At 43.6% G+C, this 22281-nt stretch overlaps 1 protein-coding gene across 3 annotated transcripts in view; it reads left to right on the top strand.

Moving 5' to 3' along the window:
- Nucleotides 1–22281, top strand: part of MAPK15 (mitogen-activated protein kinase 15) — a 66979-nt gene that overhangs the window by 31010 nt on the left and 13688 nt on the right. For 2 of the 3 annotated variants that reach the window (XM_030554164.1, XM_030554163.1), the window contains exons 10-11: nt 2816–2921; nt 15442–15736. In XM_030554164.1, coding sequence (XP_030410024.1) covers nt 2816–2921; nt 15442–15736 — 401 coding nt within the window. The remainder of the gene's footprint in view (nt 1–2815; nt 2922–15441; nt 15737–22281) is intronic. The other variant, XM_030554165.1, reaches the window with a different exon arrangement.

Below are 22281 nucleotides of genomic sequence, written 5' to 3'. Positions count from 1 at the left end.
TTCAATAAGTTTTGAAGTGCAGTTTGGCCTTGTCCTTTCCTTATCCACCAACTCACCCTGTGCTTCCCTCCTCCTCTGCCCCTTCTGGGCTACCTTGGCAGTTATCCCCCTATTTGTGTGATCAAATAATAAAGAATGCTTGATTTTGAAACAATAATGACTTTATTGCTTCTGCAAGCAGTGATCAAAGGGGGGAGGGCGGTTGGCTTACAGGGAAGTAGAGTGAACCAAGAGGGCAGGTTTTCATCAAGGAAAAACAAACAGAACTGTCACACTGTAGCCTGGCCAGTCATGAAACTGTTTTTCAAAGCTTCTCTGATGCACAGCGCGCTCTGCTGTGCTCTTCTAATCGCCTTGGTGTCTGGCTGCACATAATCAGTGGCCAGGCCATTTGTCTCCACCTCCCACCCCACAATAAACGTCTCCTCCTTACTCTCACAGATATTGTGGAGCACACAGCAAGCGGCAATAACAATTGGAATATTGGTTTTGCTGAGGTCTAACCGAGTCAGTTAACTGCGCCAGCGTGCTTTTAAACGTCCAAATGGGCATTCTACCACCATTCTGCACTTCCTCAGCCTATAGTTGAGCAGCTCCTTATTACTGTCCAGGGTGCCTGTGTATGGCTTCATGAGCCATGGCATTAAAGGGTAGGCTGGGTCCCCAAGGATAACTATAGGCATTTCAACATCCCCAACAGTTATTTTCTAGTCTGGGAAGTAAGTCCCTTCCTGCAGCTGTTCAAACTGACCAGAGTTCTTGAAGATGTAAGCGTCATGTACCTTTCCTGGCCATCCCATGTTGATGTCAGTGGAATGTCCCTTGTGATCCACCAGTGCTTGCAGTACCTTTGAAAAGTACCCCTTGGGTTTATGTACTGGCTGCCAAGGTGGTCTGGTCCCAAGATAGGGATATGCGTTCCATCTATCGCCCCACCACAGTTAGGGAATCCCATTGCAGCAGAGCCATCCACTATGACCTGCACATTTCCCAGAGTCACTACCCTTGATAGCAGCAGCTCAGTGATTGCATTGGCTACTTGGATCACAGCAGCCCCCACAGTAGATTTACCCACTCCAAATTGATTCCCGACTGACCAGTAGCTGTCTGGTGTTGCAAGCTTCCAGAGGGCTCTCACCACTCGCTTCTCAACTGTGAGGGCGGCTCTCATCTTGGTATTCTTGTGCTTCAGGGCAGGGGAAAGCAAGTCACAAAGTTCCATGTAAGTGCCCTTACGCATGCGAAAGTTTCGCAGCCACTGGGAATCATCCCAGACCTGCAACACTATGCGGTCCTACCAGTCTGTGTTTGTTTCCTGGGCCCAGAAGCGGCGTTCCATGGCATGAACCTGCCCCATTACTACCATGATGTCCAAATTGCCAGGACCCATGCTTTGAGAGAAGTTCTGAGTCCATGTCCTCATCACTATCGTGACTGCACTGTTGTCGCCTCCTCGCCTGCTTTTGCAGGTTCTGGTCCTACACATACTGCAGGATAATGCATGGGATGTTTACAGTGCTCACAACAGCAGCGGTGAGCTGAGCGGGCTCCATGCTTGCTGTGGTGTGGCATCTGCAGGAATGTAGAGGTGCAGCGGAAGTGGTGGATGACAACGGGTGCCTGAGAATAGATATTTATACCGAACGACGAGAGGACAAGATGGATTCATGGCATCAGGAGAGCAGAGTTGCAGTGGAAGCAGTGGTTGGATGATGATGGTTAGCAGTCCTACTGCACTGTCTGCTGAAAGCAGTATGGTGCCTGCAAGGAAAAAAGGCGTGAAACAATTGTCTGCTGTTGCTTTCACAGAGGGAGGGGCGACTGATGACATGTACCCAAAACCACCTGTGACAGTGTTTTTGCCCCATCAGCTATTGGGAGCTCAACGCAGAATTCCAATGTGTAGCGGAGACTGCGGGATAGCTACTCACAGTGCAATGCTCTGAAAGTTGATGCTAGCAATGGTACTGTGGATGCACTCTGTGGACTTATAGAATATCAGGGTTGGAAGGGACCTCAAGAGGCCATCTAGTCCAACCCCCTGCTCAAAGCAGGGCCAATCCCCAGGCTTTTTTTTACCCCACTTCCCTAAATGGCCCCCTGAAGGATTGAACTCACAACCTTGGGTTTAGCAGGCCAATGCTCAAACCACTGAGCTATCCCTCCCCCTGGTGCAGTAGGACTTAATGTGCTTAGTGGGGACACATGCAATCGACTGTATTAAAATCACTTCCTAAAAATCAACTTCTATAAATTCGACCTAATTTCGTAGTGTAGACACCTTACCCTTAGAGAGCTCAATCCGTTTAATTTATCAAAAAGATTAAGAACTGACTTGATTATGGTGTATAAGTACTTCTTAGAGGAGAAAATACTGGGTTCTAAGAGTTCTTTAATATGGCGAAGAAAGGCATAACAAGAACCAGTGGCTGAAAGCTGAAGCCAGGCAATTTCAAATTAAAAATTACGCACAGATTTTCAACAGTGAGGGCCATTAACTATTGGAATAAACTCCCAAGGGAAGTGGTGGGAGTTGGGAGTTGTCTATCTCTCTTGAAGTCTTCAGATCAAGATTACATGCCTATCCAGGAGATATTCTTTGGTCAAACAATTTATTGGGCACAATACAGGGGTAACTGAGTGAAATCCTATAGGCTATGTTAAACAGGAGGTCAGATTAGGTCTAATGCTCCATTCTAGCCTTAAAATCTATTAATATCTAGTGCCTCTCCTTTTGTGTGTTTGTGTGTGTGTGTGCTTGCACATGCATTGTTCACTCTCAGATTTCATGATACATTTGTCATCTTCTTGGTAGGTTCCACTGCCCTGCCAAGGAGCCCTCTCTGGACTACGATGTGATTCTTCCTTTAGATGACGATATCCAGCTGTCTGTGGCAGAATATCGAAATAAACTGTATGAGGTAGCTCCTCTTATTCTGCTTCCTATAACACTACTTCTCCAGATTACCTGCCACCTGTTCCACAGACATTCAGTCCTGCCTATCTCCTCCTCCCATTCACCTTCCACCCATCCCTAGTCCTGCACTTATACCCGACCTTGCTCATCACACTGTCCCATGCTGCTACATCTTCGGGAGGGGGGAGAATAACTTGAAACCCACATTCTCAGTTGGAGAGAGAGAGATGTGGAGAAGGAATGTCTGAGAGAGACTGAGGTTTGATGGTGGAAAGTAAATTAGACTTGAATTTGTAGTTCAATAGGATAGTAAAAATGCCAATGAAATTCTTGGCTGCATACAAAGAAATATGACACAAAGCAATGAGATAAAGGGAAAGGAGGATCAGTGGTGGGACTCAGAGAGTGGCTGATAAGATTAGAATAGTGTCCAGAAAAGATGGTCTTAGCAGTATTATATTGTATGTCCTAGAATGGGGTGATGTGGACGCTGGGAAGAGCAGAGAGAAGTATGACACCATAATCAAGACAAGAACATAAGAACGGCCATATTGGGTCAGACCAGTGGTCCATTTAGCTCAGTATCTTGTTTTTTGACAATGGCCAATACCAGGTGCTTCAGAGGGAATGAAAGAACAAAGCAATCATCAAGTGATCCATCCCATCACCCATTCCCAGCTTCTGGCAAATGGAGGCTAGGGACACTTCAGAGCATGGTTTTGCATCCCTGCCCATCCTAGCTAATAGCCATTGATGGTCCTATCCTCCATGAACTTAACCTAGTTCTTTTCTGAACCCTGTTATAGTCTTGGCCTTCACAACATCCTCTGGCAAAGAGTTCCACAGGTTGACTGTGCATTGTGTGAAGAAATACTTCCTTTTATTTGTTTTAAACCTGCTGCCTATTAGTTTAATTTGTGACCCCTAGTTCTTGTGTTATGAGAAGGGCTAAATCAGTGGTTCTCAATCAAGGGTACATGTACCCCTGTGGGTATGCAGAGGTCTTCCAGGAGGTACATCAACTCATCTAGATATTTGCCTAGTTTTACAACAGGTTACATTAAAAGCTCTAGTGAAGTCAGTACAAACTAAAATTTCATACAGATAATGACTTGTTTATACTGCTCTATATACTATACACTTAAGTGTAAATACAATATTTATATTCCAATTGATTTATTTTATAATTACATGGTAAAAATGAGAAAGTAAGCAATTTTTCAGTAATAGTGTGCTGTGACACTTTTTTTGTATTTTTGTCTGATTTTGTAAGCAAGTAGTTTTTTAAGTGAGGTGAAACTGGGGGTACACAAGACATCAGACTCTGGAAAGGGGTACAGTAGTCTGGAAAGGTTGAGAACCACTGGGCTAAATAACACTTCCTTGTTTACTTTCTTCACACCAGTCATGATTTTATCGATCTCTATCATATCCCTCCTTAGTCATCTCTTTTCCAAGCAGAAAAGTTCCAGTCTTGTTAATCTGTCCTCATATGGAAACTGTTCCATACCCCTAATCATTTTCGTTGCCCTTTCCGTACCTTTTGCAATTCCAATATATCTTTTTTTTGAGATGTGGCGACCAGCTCTGCACACATTATTCAAGATTAAATAACTATCCTGAGTCGTTTTGTATCCTTGACAAAGTTAGTCATCTCACTGTTTACCCCTTTTTCCAGATCATTTATGTATCAAGAAATTGAGAGCCTGAATGAGACCTTTAGTTGCACAGATAAAAGAAAAATATTGACTTTAGACACCATTTGGATGATCAGGGTAAGGGAAGCATCTAAGAAAAACCTGCGTTACAACCTTGAGTGATAAGGAAGATAGTGGTTTTGTCAATGGTGATGGAGAATGGGGAAAATTAAGTTGGCTTTGAAGGGAAAATAAGGAATCTGACTTTGGCCATGTTAAGTTTAAGTTCATAGTGAGACAGTCATGAAGAGACATTCAAAACAGGCTGAGGTCCAGGATAGGACGGAAGAAAACTAGTCAGGAGTGGAGAGAGAGATTTATGAGTAATCAGTGCAGAGAGGATGTTTGAAATGGTGTGAGTGAATTAAATTATCCAAAGGCAGAGTCTATAGTGTTAAAGAGGAGGGAGGGTCCTGAGAAACTCTCATGGGTAGTGGGAGAAGAAGCAAACAAAAGAGACATTGAAGTAGTGGTCAGAAGTAGGAGAACCAGGGTAGGAAGGTCAATAAGGGAACAGTATAAAAAAGAGAGAGCATGACTGTCAGCATTGAATACAGCAGAGAGGTCTAGGAGGATGAGTACGTGCCTTGAATCTTGGCTGGGAAGAGGTCATTAGAGATGTTAATGAGAGGAGTTTCAGTGGAGCAGAGAGGTCAGTAGCTGGATTGGAGGGGATCTGGGATGGGCAAGAGAAGAATGTGTGAGGTAGCGGGCGTAGGTTGGACATTCATTGAGTTTAGAAGTGAGAGGGAGATGAAGGTAGTAGCTAGAGAGGCAAGGAGGGGATGAGGATTTTTTTATATTATTTTTTTTTTATTCTTAAAGAATGGAGAGGATAAATCTTAAATTATAAGACAAAGGATTAGGCATATGGTGAGAAGTAGTGTAGGAGAGTAGGCAAAGAGTGTAAGGGCGATGGAGGTGAGGGGATGGGTTCACAGGAATGGCTGGAGGAGTTAGAAGTGAACAGGCAAGTGACCTAAAAAATGGTTATATGGGAGAAGGGTATCATGATAAAGTTTGTTAATTTCCCTCTTCATCTCCCCCGCTACCCATTGGAAAGATTCTGCATGAACAAGAGGTGGTATGGAAGGAGGGTTTGCAGTTAAGGAGAGAGTTAGACATTGAAAGGAGTAAATTGTTACCAGCACAATTTAGGGCTCTCCTCCCCCTCCCCACCCTTTGGGCACTCAGGAAATAAGGGACCCAATTTTACATCCCTTCCCAGTGGACTCAGGGCTTTACATGTCTGCGGGACTTTTGCCTAAAGAAAGATCCTTACACAGTAATATCCTTCTGTTAATTTACCACTTTTCTCAAAATTGCTTTTCAAGCAGTTGCAAAGTATCAGTAGCAAAGTTACAAAATCAGTCAAGCTGTTTCCCAACATAATTTTTAACCCTTCTCCCTTTCCAGGTGTTTCCTTTCCTTTGGACATATTATCTGTAAATTAACTCTCAAACTATGACACAGGCATTTGTAGGGAGGCACCCCAACACACTGTCTTTTACCTTCTATTGCAATAGATAAACTGTTCGTACCATTCGTCGTCTTCCTCTCCACCAATCCTTGCTGGGGCTTCCAGTTCTGTTACTGTGGTTCTAAAAACCCAAAGATCTTGGTAACTTACTCTTGGTGAGGCAGTGGCAGGAAATAAATCAATCGAAACACGGCCATCTGACCAATAGGTGTCTGGCACAAACAGTACTTACCTATGTCTGCAACAGGTTAGTAAAACACCCCCAAAATCAGTAATTACCGAATTCTGGAGCAGTCTTTGAGTGGTACAACCACAGCCGTCCAATTGGCCCATCTTTCAGCTGCCACTGGGGATCCTAAGCTGTGTCCATGAAGTTTCCATGAAGAGTCTAACTACTTCATACTTCCTTCCCTTATTTATTCAGGTTAGTGTAACAATAACATGTCAAAAAAACTTGTTAAGCAAACAATTTCAAAGGTTAAGCAAGGAGTTTTCCTTCAAGCATCTATTAGACAGATTTGTTTTCAGAGTCCGCATGTTTTGAGGACCCTGACAATCACATCCCAAAGGGCAGATCTAGGTAAGCATCCTGTTTTTTCTAAAACACATACCTCAGCAGTTTCAACAGAGATCTTATCAGGAAGGACACAGGATCAGCTTCCCCCTCAATCCTCCCCGCCTGCCCCAGCTGCTTGCTTAGTTATAGTAAAGCCATTGCAGAGGCCTGCTCAGACCTACTGATTTAGCTGCTTTTGGCAATGAGCATGATAATCAATATTCCAATTATCAGTGGTGGTCCAGGCATTTTGCTGGTCTGCCAAGATCTCTCCATATGGGATGATTTGGTAAAGTGGGGTGAAGATTGAGACGAGGGTGGTGTGACTGAGAAATCATGGGTGGTGATCAATTAGAGGTCACAGATGGCCCAGGCAGGGGGCCAGGGGACAAATGGGTGACATTGAATAAAATGACAGCTGGCAGAGAGGAAACTCTGGTATTGAAGGAGCAATGATTGGTGAAGATATGGTCAAATGAGGGGCCAATTTTGTGAGTGGGAGAACTGGTCTCTTGTTGGAAATAAAGTGAGAGGAGTTAGGCCTCTAAGGGATTGGATGGAACATCAGCATCGAAATTAGTCACCGTGTAGGAGAGTAGGGAAGACTTTTGATGAAAAGAAAGGGAGAGCCAGATATCAAAATCAGAGAAGGGAGGTGGTTAGCAAGGAGTTGAGGTTGCAGATGACAATTGCATGGACTAGGAAAGAAGTGTCTGGAGTGCTGCTCGAAAGAGTGTAGAGGAAGTGGAAGATGCATCACTTTGGCTATTTAAAATTAGACTGGACAAATCCCTGGAGAATGACTAAGAAACAACTTTGTGGTAGCCTTTCAGAGAATGGAGAAGATAACTAACAGTTGAGCCCTATGAATTTGCAAATGTGAAATAACACAGAGTAAAACAAACTCACTCAATCATGCCCAGCTGCACGGGTTCGCAGGTCCCCTCAGGTTTGGCCCAGCTTCCACTCCTTCACCATCATCAATGCCAGGCAGGCTCGCTCTGCAAACCCACTACTTCCCCAGGGGAAGGACCTGACCTGATGGGGTAGGGAATGGATAAAACAAAATAAGAAATTCCTGAAAAATAAAATGCAAAATTATAAAAAATAAAAAGAATTTCAGAGGTTTTACTAATAGTTCTTTCCATCTCTAATTTCAGATTTATACAGCCTTCTCCTTTGCATGCTGAGGGAAACTGCCTAGTTTCTCCTGTTTGCCCAGAACCCCCTCTTCCTTATTTCTTTGGTTTGTTCCAGGGGCATGTGCAGGAGTTTAAACTTTAAAGTTTTTGGAGGGAGACATTAAACGCAAGCAAAAGAAAGGAAAGTTCACATGATGCGCGCCTCCTCCCCCCTCAGTTTCTTGGGATGCCTTTGGTGGGGACTTCCAGTAGTGAGGAGGCTGCAGCTCCCCCTGGCAGTGGCACACTCTGTGTCCCTGCAGCCTGTGGAGGAAGAAAGCAGCAGGGCAGCTGGCTGCCGGCAGAGCTCCTCCTCCCTCCACCTCCAAGCTGCTGCTTCTACTTCCCTACTACTAGAGTCGCAGTGTTGCCTGCTTTACAGATAGCCCACTGAGGTGAGTCAAGGTGGAGGTAGAAGCAACACATCCGACTCCAGCAGCCAGCCACCCTGCTGCTTCCTCCCTCTCTGGGCTGCAGTGACACAGAGGTTTTGCGGGGGAACGTGCCCCTGCTTGCTCCCCCTTGTGCATGACCCTGGTTGTATCCAACCTCTTAATAAACACCAAGGAAGAAGAGCTGTTTAAGCTCAACAACAATGTTGGCCCAAAACCAAAGGAGTGTAAACTGGCTGGTCATTAAAACATTTTTAAGCTGGAAACTAGAAGAAGGTTTCTAACCGTCAGTGGAGTGAGGTTCTGGAACAGGCTTCCAATAGGAGTACTGGGGGCAAATAACCTAATGAGTTGGAGTTTGATAAATGTTAGGGCTATCTATTAATCACAGTTAACTCACTTGATTATTTTGAGTTAATTAATCGTGATTAAAAAAATTAATCATGATTAATTGAAGTTTTAATTACACTGTTAAACAATAGAATACCAATTGAAATGTATTAAATATTTTGGATGTTTTTCTGCATTTTCATATATATTGTATTCTGTGTTGTAATTGAAATCAGTGTATATTTTTGATTAAAATATTTGCACTGTAAAAATTATAAAGTATTTTTTCAATTCACCTCATACAAGTACTGTAGTGCAATCTTTGTCGTGAAAGTGCAGTTTACAAATGTAGATTTTTTTTTGGTACATAACTGCACTCAAAAACAAAACAATGTAAAAACTTCAGCACCTACAAGTCCACTCAATCTTCTTGTTCAGCCAGTCGCTAAGACAAACAAGTTTGTTTACGTTTATGGGAGATAATGCTGCCCGCTATTTATTTACAGTATCACCAGAAAATGAGAACAGGCATTTGCATGGCACTTTTGTAGCTGGTATTGCAAGGAATTTACGTACCAGATAAGCTAAGGATTCATATGCCCCTTCATGCTTCAGCCACCATTCCAGAGGACATGCTTCCATGCTGATGACGCTCATTAAAAAAATAATGTGTTAATTAAATTTATGACTGAACTAATTGGGGGACAATTATATGTTCCCTGTTCTGTTTTACTCGCATTCTGCCATATAGTTGATGTTATAGCAGTCTCAGATGATGACTCCGCACATGTTCATTTTAAGAACACTTTCACTGCAGATTTGACAAAACGCAAAGAAGGTACCAATGTGAAATTTCTAAAGATAGCTACAGCACTCAACCCAAGATTTAAGAATTTGAAGTGCCTTACAAAATCTGAGAGCGACGAGGTGTGGCGCATGCTTTCAGAAATCTTAAAAGAGCAATACGCCAATGCAGAAACTACAGAACCCGAACCACCAAAAAAGAAAATCAACCTGCTGCTGGTGGCATCTGACTCAGATTATGAAAATGAACATGTCTGTCTGTACTGCTTTGGATAGTCGTTGAGCAGAACCTGTCATCAGCATGGACACGTCCCCTGGAACGGTAGTTGAAGCATGAAGGGACATATGAATCTTTAGCGCATCTGGTACTTAAATATCTTGCAACGCTGGCTACAATAGTGGCATGAGAATGCCTGTTCTCACTTTCAAGTCACATTGTAAACCAGAAGCGGGCAACATTATCTCCTGCAAATATAAACAAACTTGTTTGTCTGAGTGATTGGCTGAGCAAGAAGTAGAACTGAGTGGACTTGCAGGCTTCAAAATTTGACATTGTTTTATTTTTGAATAGTTTTTTTTTTGTACATACTTTTCATGATAAAGAGATTGCAATACTTGCAATCTCTTACAATACTTACAATACTTGCATTAGGTGAATTGAAAAATACTATTGGGATTTTTTACAGTGCATAATATAAAGTGAGCACTGTATACTTTATTTTGTGCTGTAATTGAAATCAATATATTTGAAAATGTAGAATGCATCCAAAATATTTAAATAAATTGTATTCTTTTATTGTTTAACAATGCAACTAATCACAATTTTTAATCACATTAATTGATTAATTTGTTAAATTGCTGAGCAGCCCTAATACACTTATGAATGGGATTATGACATGGTTGCCTGTAATAGCAGGGGACTCAACTCAGTTACCCAGTCAGTCCCTTCTAGTACTGTGTTCTGTGTTCCTGTTATTAAGTTCTAACAGTTCCTCATCCTAAAGTACTTTTTTATTTGAATAATTTCTTGTCCGTTAAAATTTGTATCAGCTACAAGTATTTTTTTCCTTGTGCTTTTATATATCTTCCTAGTTCCTCTGCTCTGTAGGATTGCTGCTTTACTCACCCTAAGTGACGACATGTGGTCCTTGGGCTGAATTTGTTAGTTTGTGTGCATGTTTGCTTGCTGTGTGCCTGTTTGATGTTTATAGTGTAGTCTGATTGGGGAGCTGTGTGCTGAGCCTAGCAGCCTGCTATACAAGGCAGAGAGCTTTCTAACAAGGGTTTAGCCTGCCATCCTTTGGTTTCCCTAATCCCTTTTAGGATCTCTTCCAAGATTGGGCTAACTCAGGGAAAACAGGGGTTTAAAAAGCAAGCTTGCATGCAACCAGAGGAGCTAGCGAACAAGAGCAGAAACCAGAGTTTTGCAAGGACGTTTAGAAAGGGAGCGTGAAAGCCAGCTATCCCTCATAAACATAGCCCAATAACTACCCTTCCTCCTTCCCCCTCCCCCATAAACAAACAAGTAAAAATAACTCAGGCAGAAGTCCAGCAGTACAGTGAGGACTATCCAGTTTATTGCACTGAATGTAGCATGCCTGATTACTTGCCATGTGGGCAGGTTCCATGTGTGTGCATTTAGGGCAAGCAGCTCGTGGCCCTCTCTGACTGAGTGTGGACTCTTGAGTGGGTGGATGGAGGAACTAAGGAAAGACAGAGAGGTACATAGGTGGGACTTTCTGGGACCCAACAATTCCGTAGTTGGGACAGTCCTTCCACATGATGTCATGGTATCCTCTCTGACTGAGGATACAACTCCATGGGAGGGAACCATTGTTATTAGGAGGAGCCAGATAATAGTAATGTGGGATTTGATTATTAGAAATATAGATAGCTGGGTTAGTGATGACTGGAAGAACAGCAAGGTGAATTGCCAGCTGGCTGAGAAGGTTGTGGAACTATCATGATGTCTGGACAGACTTATGTAGAGGGCAGGAAAGGAGCCAGTGGTCTTGGTGCATGTAGGTACCAATAACATAGGGAAAGGTAGGAGAGGGGTCCTAGAAGCCAAATTTAGGCTGCTAGGTAAGAAATTAAAATCCACAACCTACATGGTAGTATTCTCTAAAATGCTTTCACTTCCATGCACAGGGCAAGATAAACAGGCAGAACTGCAGGGTGGTATTCAGAGGAGAGATTTAGGTTTATTTGGAACTGTGGAACCTTTTGGGAAAGGAGGCGTGTCATGAAGTCCCCGGGTGATGCTTTGGAACTGCTCCCCACAAAACCAGTCAGGACTTTGGGGAGCCTCCTCTCCCTTGGAGCAGACTGTCTTCAGGGCAAGAAGCTCATACGACTTCACCTCCTGGGTCTCTCCTTGGAGCATTCAACATATGCCCCTCTGTGCGCTTCCCACAGCGAGTCTGCCCAAGTGAGGTTCTGGGGAAGCCAGAGGGTCCTGCACTCCCTACTTTGCAGTCAGACTTGACCCTTAGCCAGCCAGTAAAACAGAGGTTTGTTAGATGACAGGAACATGATCTAAAACAGAGCTTGTAGGTACAGCGAACCGGACCCCTCAGAGGGGTCCATTCTGGGGCCCAGCGAAGCAGCCACCCATGTCCCCAGCCAGCTCCCAACTGAAACCCCCTTCAGTGCTTCCTTTCTGGCCTTTGTCTCTTTCCCAGGCCAGGAGATCACCTGATCTCTTTGTTCTCCCACACCTTTAGCATCCCCTTGCAGGGGGGAAGGGCCTGGGCCATTAGTGCCACAGAAGACAGAGTGTTGGTCAGAACTGAGGCTTCTACACAGTATTCAGAGGAAACATTAAGAACAGCCCCATTTCATCACAAGGCACCATTAAAAAGGTTGTAGAGGAATTTTTAAACTAAGGGGTGGGGGAAAGCTGACAGGTGTGGAGCAGCACAGGATTTGGAGACACATAGCTTGTAGGATTTATTAAAAGAGAGGATAGAAGTTGATAAAGTACAGGTATGAAGAGTACAATATAATGGGGGCTAATTTAGCTACAACTAATTAGGAAAAAGATCTTAGAGTCATCGTGGATGATTCTCTGAAGACGTCCATGCAGTGTGCAGCACCAATCAAAAAAGCAAACAGGATGTTGGAAGTCATTCAAAAAGGGATAGAGAATAAGATGGCAAATATCTTATTGCCCTTATATAGATCCATGGTATGCCCACATCTTGAATACTGTGTACAAATGTGGTCTCCTCCTCTCAAAAAAGATATTACTAGCATTAGAAAAAGTTCAGAAAACGGCAACTAAAATGATTAGGAGTTTGGAATGGGTCCCATATGAGGAGAGATTAAAGAATCTAGGACTTTTCAGCTTGGAAAAGAGGAGACTAAGGCGGTATATGATAGAGGTATATAAAATGAGTGATGTGGAGAAAGTGAATAAGGAAAAGTTTATTTACTTGTTCCCATAATATAAGAAGTAGGGGCCACCAAATGAAATTAATGGGCAGCAGGTTTAAAACAAATAAAAGGAAGTTCTTCACGCAGCGCACAGTCAACTTGTGGAACTCCTTACCTGAGGAGGTTGTGAAGGCTAGGACTATAACAGTGTTTAAAAGAGAACTGGATAAATTCATGGAGGTGAAGTCCATTAATGGCTGTTAGCCAGGATGGGTAAGGAATGGTGTCCCTAGCCTCTGTTTGTCAGAGGGTGGTGATGGATGGCAGGAGAGAGATCACTTGATCATTGCCTGTTAGGTGTGCTCCCTCTGGGGCACCTGGCATTGGCCACTGTCGGTAGACAGGATACTGGGCTAGATGGACCATTGGTCTGACCCAGTACAGCCGTTCTTATGTTTTTAAAGCGTAGGAATAAATGGTCAGTTTTAATTGTGGAGAGGTAAGTAGTAAGGTCCTAAAGGATCTGTACTGGGATGGATGCTGTTCAACATATTTTGTAAATGATCTGGAAAAAGGGTAAACACTGAGGGGCCAAGTTTGCAGATGATATAAAATTATTCAAGATAGTTAAGTCCAAAGCTGATTGTGAAGAATTACAAAGGGACTGTGTGACTGAGCAACACAGTGACAGATGAAATTCAGTGTTGATAAATGCAAAGTAATGCACATTGGAAAACATAATCCCAGCTATATATACGAAACGAGAGGTTCTAAATTACCTGTTACCACTCAGGAAAGAGATCTTGGAATCATTATGGATACTTCTCTGAAAACATCTGCTCAATATGCAGACACAGCCAAAAAGATCATGCATGTAGGGACTAACAACAAGAATTTTTGCTATAAGCAGGGAACTTATCAGTTGGAAGTGACAGAGGAGAAGAAATACCTGGATCTATTGGTTGATCACAAGATGACTGAGCTGCCGGTAGGGTGACCAGATGTCCTGATTTTATAAGGACAGTCCCGATTTTGGGGTCTTTTTCTTATATAGGTTCCTATTACTCCCATTCTGATTTTTCACATTTGCTGGCTGGTCACTCTAGCTGCCAATGTCATGTGTCTATGAAAAGGCTAATGCAGACCTAGAATGCATCAGACAAGGTGTTTTGAGTAGAGACAGGGAAGTGTTAGTACTGTTATATAAGGCACTGGTGAGACCTTATCTGGAATACATTGTGCAATTCTGGTCTCCCATGTTTAAGAAAGATAAATTCAAACTGGAACAGGTGCAGAGAAGGGCTAATAGGTGTTTCAGGCCCTCTTCCTACTACACTAGGATGATAAGAGGAATGGAAAAACCTGCCTTATGAGAGGAAACTCAAAGAGCCTGGCTTGTTTAACCTAACCAAAAGAAGGCTGAGGGGAGATATGATTGCTCTCTATAAATACATCAGAAGAATAAAGACCAGGGAGGGAGAGGAGTTATTTAAGTTAAGCACCAACATGGGCACAAGAATAAATGGATATAAACTGGCCATCAACAAGTTTAGGCTTGAAATTAGATGAAAGTTTCTAGCCATCAGAGGAGTGAGGTTCTGGAACAGCCTTCCAAGGAGAGCTATAGGGGCAAAAACCTAACTGGCTTCAAGACAGCTTGACAGGATTATAGAGGGGATGGTATGATAAGCCTGCCTACAATGGCATGTAGCTGATCCGTGACTGCTTGCAGCAAATATCTCAAACAGCCGGAGCCCCCTCCCACACCAAACTCCCTCCCAGAGCCTACACCCCTCACCTGTACCCTAATGCTCTGCCCCAGGCTCAACCAATGCACACCCCGCAGTTGAGAATATTACACAGATTTGTGACAATCCCTAAAGGATTTTGGATCTGTAAACCAAAAATGACACTAATAAAAGGTAAAATTCATAAAATGTCCAGTGGATTCTATGAGATTAGGTGCAGTGTGACCATATAACCCCTGCACCGAAGCTCCCTCCCAGAGCTTACACCCCTCACTCCTGCACCCCACCCCCCTGTTCTAGGCTCAGCCTGGAGCCCCCTCCCACACTCTAAACCCCTTGTCCCTGGCCCCAGCCCAGAGCCTGCACCCCCTTCTGCACCCCAACCCCCTGTCCCAGCCTGGTGAAAATGAGTGAGGGTGGGAAGAGCTAGCGACAGAGAGGAGGGAATGGAGTGAGCAGGGTGGGGCCTTGGGTTGATCTTAAATTCAAAAAGTGATCTTGTGCATAAAAAGGTTAGAGACCATTTTCATAACAAAAGAACTAGCAGTCACCAAATAAAATTAATGGGCAGCAGGTTTTAAACAGACAAAAGGAAGTATTTCTTCACACAACACACAGTAAACCTGTGGAACTCCTTGCCAGATGATGTTGTGAAGGCCAAGACTAAAACAGGGTTCAAAAAAGAACTAGATTAGTTCATGGAGGATAGGTCATGGATTGCTATTAACCAAGATGATCAGGGATGGAACCTCATGTTCTGGGTGTCCCTAAACCTCTGACTTCCAGAAGGGGGAACTGAATGATGGAATGGATCACTCAATAAATTGCCCTGTTCTGTGCAGTCCCTCTGAAGTATATGGCACCGGCCATTTTGGAAGACAAGCTACTAGGGTGACCATCTTTATGTTCTTAATCGTGTTTATAGGTTTTAAATCTAACCAGCATCTTGTTCCTGCAGATGATTCTAGAAAGGAAGGCAAATAACCATCAACAGAAACAAATCCAGAGAGAGAATCTTCAACCAGGTCCATCTCAGTTCAAACCATCTCTTCCAAACACCGGCTCTCTGCCTTTATCTACCATCAGGGATCAAAAAGAGCCAAGACCCACTCTTATGAAAAGCTCACATGTGTCTGCATGGCCTACAATACTTGGTGAAGTTTCCAGCCAGAGAGAGGGTTTAGCAGGAACTGTCTGCCAGAGACCTAAAATCAACATGCTTTACAACCCCATAACGCACACCACTGTTCAGAGTATGTACCAACCTCTTGAATTAGAAAGTATTGCACTTAATAGTTAAGGACAGAAAGAGCAAAGTAGGTAGTGGATTAAGGATGGAGATAGAAACAAGTGAAATGGTGAGTGTAAAGGGGCAAGGGAAGTTGCAACAGTGCATAGAGAATATCAAGACAAATGAATTTCCAGTCATGTGTGTGTGTTAATTTTCCCTTCTGGGAATGATTTGTACTGACACTTGTGGAGAAGTGCTGGGTGTTGAATTCCATACTCAAATATTTGGAACACCAAATACTCATTCAAGAATCACAGGCTTATCAGTAAAGACTCAGATGATAATTCTGTTGGCTGTTAAACAATTTCTTTCCTCCCCAAAGTCCTTTCTTTCTACTATTTCCATTCTCAAATCACATAGTAGTAGAATAGGCTGGGACCTACATAAGATACTTCCTCTTTCCCTGAGACAAACCGTCACAATTGCAGTGAAAGCCTCATCAGTATAAGAGAAGGAACAGCTGGGAGGGCATTCTTTTTAGGGTTCCTGGGTCTTTGGAACTCCTTCCTTTGGGCTGTAACAGCCCATATTTGTTAGCTTTCAGAGTATGACGCAAAGCTTGCCTTCCTACCATTGCTCATGAGGAGCTGGGTGTTGAGTAGACCTGGTAGTCGTGATAGAGGACTCTGGTGAGGATTGTGAACAGACCAATTAATTTTTGTTACTTATGTTGTCGCTGGGTTATTTGATTTGATCTGGGATAACTAATAGATCTGTTAATATATTTTTTAAAGACTGGCAAGGGCACCTGGAACATTGAATGGGCACTCTTTTATTATAGTTTAGTATAAGGTTAGTTGCTGATTTTTTATTAAGGATATACAGAATTTTTCAGTACAAATTATCTCCTTACAGAAGAATTAAAAGAGGGTGACAAATACAAAATAAAAGGGAATACAGCAGAGTTAATTGAAGGCATTTCAAGCTACATTTCAAGCTATTATATATTTTACATACATATATAATAGATCTAAGCTATCACCACCAAACCAAAGCACAGTAATGATAGCCAGTGATTCTCGTAAGGTTGATTTGTCTGTTAGGGCTGGTCTACACTAATGCTGTAATTCTAAGTTATACTAGTTCAGTTACATAAGTTACGTAACTGAAATCGATGCAACTTAGGTTGACTTACAGTAATGTCTACACCCCACTATGTTGATGGGAGACACTCTCCCATCGACATAGCTTCTGCCTGTCAGGGAGGTGGAGTACAGACAGACATTGATGGGAGAGTGCTTCACCAGATCCGCTAAATCGACACCGCTGCATTGATCGCAGCAGTGCCAGTTTAGCCAGTAGTATAGACATGGCCTCAGACCCAACCTGCCAAAGCCTGTTACAGAAGAACAAACTATCTTCAGACCAGCACGGAGGCCATATCTTATTAAAAACTTTAAAACAAAGAGAATCCCACCCCTCTTCACGGAGTGTCCCTGTGGGTGCTCCACTTTAGGTGAGTCTTCCCCCCAGCGCTTGTAGTTGGGCATTTTTAGTAGCAGTACCTGGTTGGGTTGCACATGCGCTGCCCCCATTTTGCGCTTCTTCTGGCAGTTAATAGCACTGTTCAACCAACCCCCCTCGGTTCCTTTTCTACCGCCCTCTCATTGAGATGAAGCACTTAGCAATGCCTCTGTTCTTTATATTTCTCTAGTTTTATCTTTAGAATACTAGTTAGTTAACCAATAGTTTAGTTTACTTCGTCTTCCCTGTTTATTTTTTTCTTAATTTTTTTTCTTAGGAATTTAATTTTCAGTTATTAGGATACCCTCCCTCATAGGAGAAATTCTACTTTGAGGGGCATGACTAGCTCTCTAGGTTTTAAATGTTGCCTCGCTTGCTGCTCCTCAATCCTGGTGTCTGACAGGCACTTACAGGGTGTCCACTGCCTCGGCGAGACACATATTCCCCAGAAGTGCTGCCACTGCCACAGTTTGAAAGCCCATGCCAGGAAGGTGAGAGACATACAGATAAAACTTCTCATGATGGAGAAACCTTGTGCCCCATGTCTTATATAGGATCACAGACCCCTCCTAGACAATTGTCTCCCATGGCAGCATCTGACAGAGGTTTCCCTCCATCCTCTCAGGGGAAGGAATCCTGTGCCAAAAAGGCAATGAAGAAGTGGTCTCTGACCTCCCCTCCTTGGGAATCCACCAAAAAGTGGCATTCCCCGACTTGTCAGACCCCATCAGTACCAACCGCACCAAGACCATCCAACTCTGAGGTAACAGGGCCATCTGGTACTGTATGTACCATGTGAGCCAAAGACCCTAAGTGGGCTGTCTTGGAAAGAGGCACTAAATGGAAACTTACAGTCCCTGCCTCAGTATCACCAGTGCCACTCAAACATGCGGCATTGAGCTGCTTGGTAGTGCTACGCTCTGTGGCACCAGCTTCTGCCTCTACAGCACATAGCACGTGACCCTCTGCACCAACAACTGCAGTAAAGGCATCAGTACTGCTGACAACACTTTCCTTGGTACCACAGCAATTTCTCCACCACAAGGATCTTCTGATTTCCTCGGCGCTGGAATTGCTACTCCTTGGTACTGACCTCCCCCCAGCACACTCGGTACTGAATCAACTTACCACACCAGCCAGATCAGCTCCTTCTTTATCCAGTGATGAGGATGATGATGATGATGAAGGGGAAATCCACTCCTCCCATCACTTCTCACCTGTCCAGACCAGGTCCACCAGAGCACCACACAAGACTCAAGGCTGGAATATACACCCATGCCATTTTCACTACAGTGGCCTTACTGGGACCCATGGACAGCATAGTGTCAACACTACCCTAAGGTTCCCAGTCCACCTAGGGCAAGTTCAAGGTATTCTGCTTCACCCTCTGTACCTGGATCCACTGAATCTCCAGAAGACACAGTCAAGGACTTAGAGGGCACTTGGGATCAGGAAGTTGCACCAACTGCCAATTTTTCATCCTCTTCCTCAGATGAAGCTATCATGCCCCCACCACCCTCATAGAGTATGACTTGAAATAATTCCAGAAAATGTTTGAGAATTGCAGATTCCCAGGAGATACTGATGGAAGAAGTGGTGAAGTCCTAACATAAGTTGCTGGACATCCTTCAGACTTCAACCTCCTCCAAGATTGTCCTCCCAGTAAATGAGGCTGTCATGAACCCAGTCAAGACCATCTGGCAAACCCCACCAACAATTCCGCACACCTGCAAAAGGAGCGGATAAAAAATATTATATCCTTTCCAATAGGATGGAATTCCTATTATCACACCCCACATCAAACTCTGTAGTGGTAGAGGCCGAGAACAAGCGGGGCAGACAACACCATTCCAGCTTCACCTCATATGACAGAGACTGGAAGAGGTTGGATCTTTTTGGGCGCAAAGCCTATTCTTCAGCGATTCTACAGTTTAGGATCGCAAACTATGAAGCAGTAATGGCCGAATACAACCACTCAAATTACTCAAAGCTGTCTGACTTTTTTTGTCCTCAGGCATGTGTTCAATAAAGAACAATGTAAAGCTTTTATATCTGAGGGTCAGCTCTTAGCTCGCACAGCTTTACAAGCTTCGCTGGACTGTGGAAACATGGTGGCATGTTTAATCACCATGGCCATAATGATGCAACAAGCTTCCTGGTTCCACTTCTCTGTTTTTCCCAGAGAGGTACAATCAGCTATTGAGGATCTCCCATTCAAAAGTCCTAAACTGTTTGCAGTCAAAACAGGTCAGTCCCTTCACACTTTGAAGGACTCTAGAGCAAATCTGAGATCCTTGGGCATATGCACACCTAACACACAAGAAAAAACAGAGTAAGTATTATTCAATGCAGAGATTTAGATCTATGCCTTATACACACTCTCAGAGGCAATATGACCCACAAAGGCAGAGGCCTGCAAGACAGAGACCACTCCTTTCCAAGCCTTCAGTGTTTCAACAACCTCCCTCAAGGGCCCAAGATGACTCCCACACTTACAAGTGCTGAAAGTATTCACAGCCATCCATCCAGAGACCATCTGCTCCCATTCCTCCCAGCGTGGCAGACCATCATGTTAGACAATTGGGTATTAGAGATCGAGACTGGCTAGTCCATCCAATTTATCTCCATCCCCCCCTACCCACCCTTCCTCCCCTGTCCCTTTTAAGGGACCTTTCTCACAAACATCTTATACACTGAGGTGCAGTAGAACCAATATCAACAGAACACAGAGAGAAGGATTTCTACTCCCACTATTTTTTAACCAAGAAAAAAAGTGGAGGATGGAGGCTCATTCTTGACTTGAGAAGACTCAAAAAATTTGTGAGGACCCAACGATTCAGGATAGTCGTGTTAGCAATGATAATTCCAGCACTAGAAAGAGGAGAGTGGTTCTTAGCTCTCAACCTCTAAGATGCATATTTCCACATCACGATACATCCCTCACACAGGAGGTTTGTTCTGGGAATAGCTCATTTCCAGTACAAAGTACTCCCTTTTTGATTATCCATTGCCCCACGGTTATTCTCAAAAGTTGTGGCAGTGGTTCACCTCCACAGACAAGGGATCTTAATATTCCACTATCTGGACAATTGCTTACTCAAAGCATCAACTGGAGAAGAGGCACTGGAAGCTATCCAAAAGCTAGCAGCTCTCTTTACATATCTAAGTCTGCAAATAAATGAACAAAAATCATCACACCCCTGGTGTTCATAGGGGCCTATCTCAAATCTCTGGAGGCTACAGCCTCACTGCCCCAACACAGTTTTATCACTCTACTGAATCTAATCACACAAAGCAAGCCAGCCCACAGACATTAGCCAGGACCTGCTTCCAACTGTTAGGCCATATGTCAGCAATGACATTTGTCATCAAATACATCAGACTGCACATGCGATGCCTGCAAGGCTGGCTCAGGACAGTGTATATTCCACATAGACATAGCATAAACAAATGTCTTACAATGCCAGCCAAAGTAAAATACTCTCTTCATTAGGGAATTCAACCAAGCGACATTTGCACAGGAGTCCCCTTCATACAGACCCTTCCATCAATGATAATTACAACAGACGCTTCTCTGCTTGGTTGTGGGGCACACGTGCACAACTACGTGATCCAAGGCCACTGGTCCCCATCAGAATCAACACTACACATAAACCTGCTAGAGCTGCAGGCAGTCTACAGTGCATGTTCACACTTCCTACCCACAATCAGGGACAAGGCCATAAAGGTTCTGACAGACAACATCACTTGTGTGTTTTATATAAACTGATAAGGGGGGGCACAGTCACACTCCCTCTGCACAAAAGCCAGGCTACTATTGACTTGGTGCATCAGCCATGACATCAACATCTCAACCTCCTACCTACCAGGATGCCAAAACACCACTGCAGATGCACTGAGCAGAAAATTCTCCTAGGACCAAGCATGGGAAATTAACACCAAAGTATTACAGAGCATATTCAGACATTATAGGCCTATTTGCGACAACCCAAAATGCCAAGTGCCCACATTTCTGCTTAAGAGCTGCTTTCCTCCTCCAATGGGATGCACCTCTAATGCCTTTCCCCCAACCACTCTTCTATCCAGAGTCATACACAAGATCAGGACCAACAACTCCAGAGTCATCTTGATAGCTCTCATGTGGTTTCCTTGCCACACGAAGATGGCTGTGTGCCCACCACGCACTCTTCTCCTTCTACCACATCTCCTGTCTCAGGATGCAGGCTAGGTCCATCACTCAAACCTGGCAAGACTCCACCTGAAGGCATGGCTACTCCATGGTTACGAGACAGTGAAATGATCTGTTCTGAGTAGGTAAGGAACGTTCTTTTAAACAGCAAAAGATCTACTACTCGACATACCTACTTGCACAAATGGAAGAAGTTCCATACATGGTGCCAGAATAAGCAAATTATGATGACTTCCTCTTCTTTACCAATAGTACTGGACTATATACTGAAACTTAAGAAATTGGATCTCTCCATTAGCTTGATCAGAGTACATCTCATGTCAATCACAGCATTCCACCACAAAGTGGATGAGTTCTCAATCTTCGCTCAACCAATCACTAAACACATTCTCAAGGGTTTTTGTTCCTTTCTCTTCCCATCCCTTTGTTTCTTCCACCTTTGATCTTTCCTTTCTGTAGGAGAGAAGGTATGAGATGCACCTATTTCCCCTTCCTCCCCCACTTACTATCTTCTCTTCTGTTTCTCTATGAGGTTCTTTTTTGTTGTCCATTTCATCCTTTCTAACCTGGCTCTAACTTTACCATCTGTGTTTCATCCTTCATTTTTCTCACTCTAATTCTCCCTCCTTTCTCTGTATCACGTTGTGACTGGTGTCCTAGTGGGGAGCTAGCTATGGTCACTTATTTAGGGTGCACTGCAAAAAATTGGGCAGACAAACCCCAAAAAACTGGTGAATATTCCAATACTTAGATTTACCAAGCCAGCATAAAATAGCTTCTTTTATTACCTTACTGGTTACTCAGAAATCCAAACAACACAGTTCCCTTAAAGTGTTCCAGCCTCAGGCCTCCAT

The sequence above is a fragment of the Gopherus evgoodei genome, chromosome 2, assembly GCF_007399415.2.
Source record: "Gopherus evgoodei ecotype Sinaloan lineage chromosome 2, rGopEvg1_v1.p, whole genome shotgun sequence".
NCBI classification, from domain to species: Eukaryota; Metazoa; Chordata; order Testudines; family Testudinidae; genus Gopherus; species Gopherus evgoodei.
Note: the sequence above shows the minus strand (reverse complement) of the source record. Positions and strands in the feature narration are given on the sequence as shown.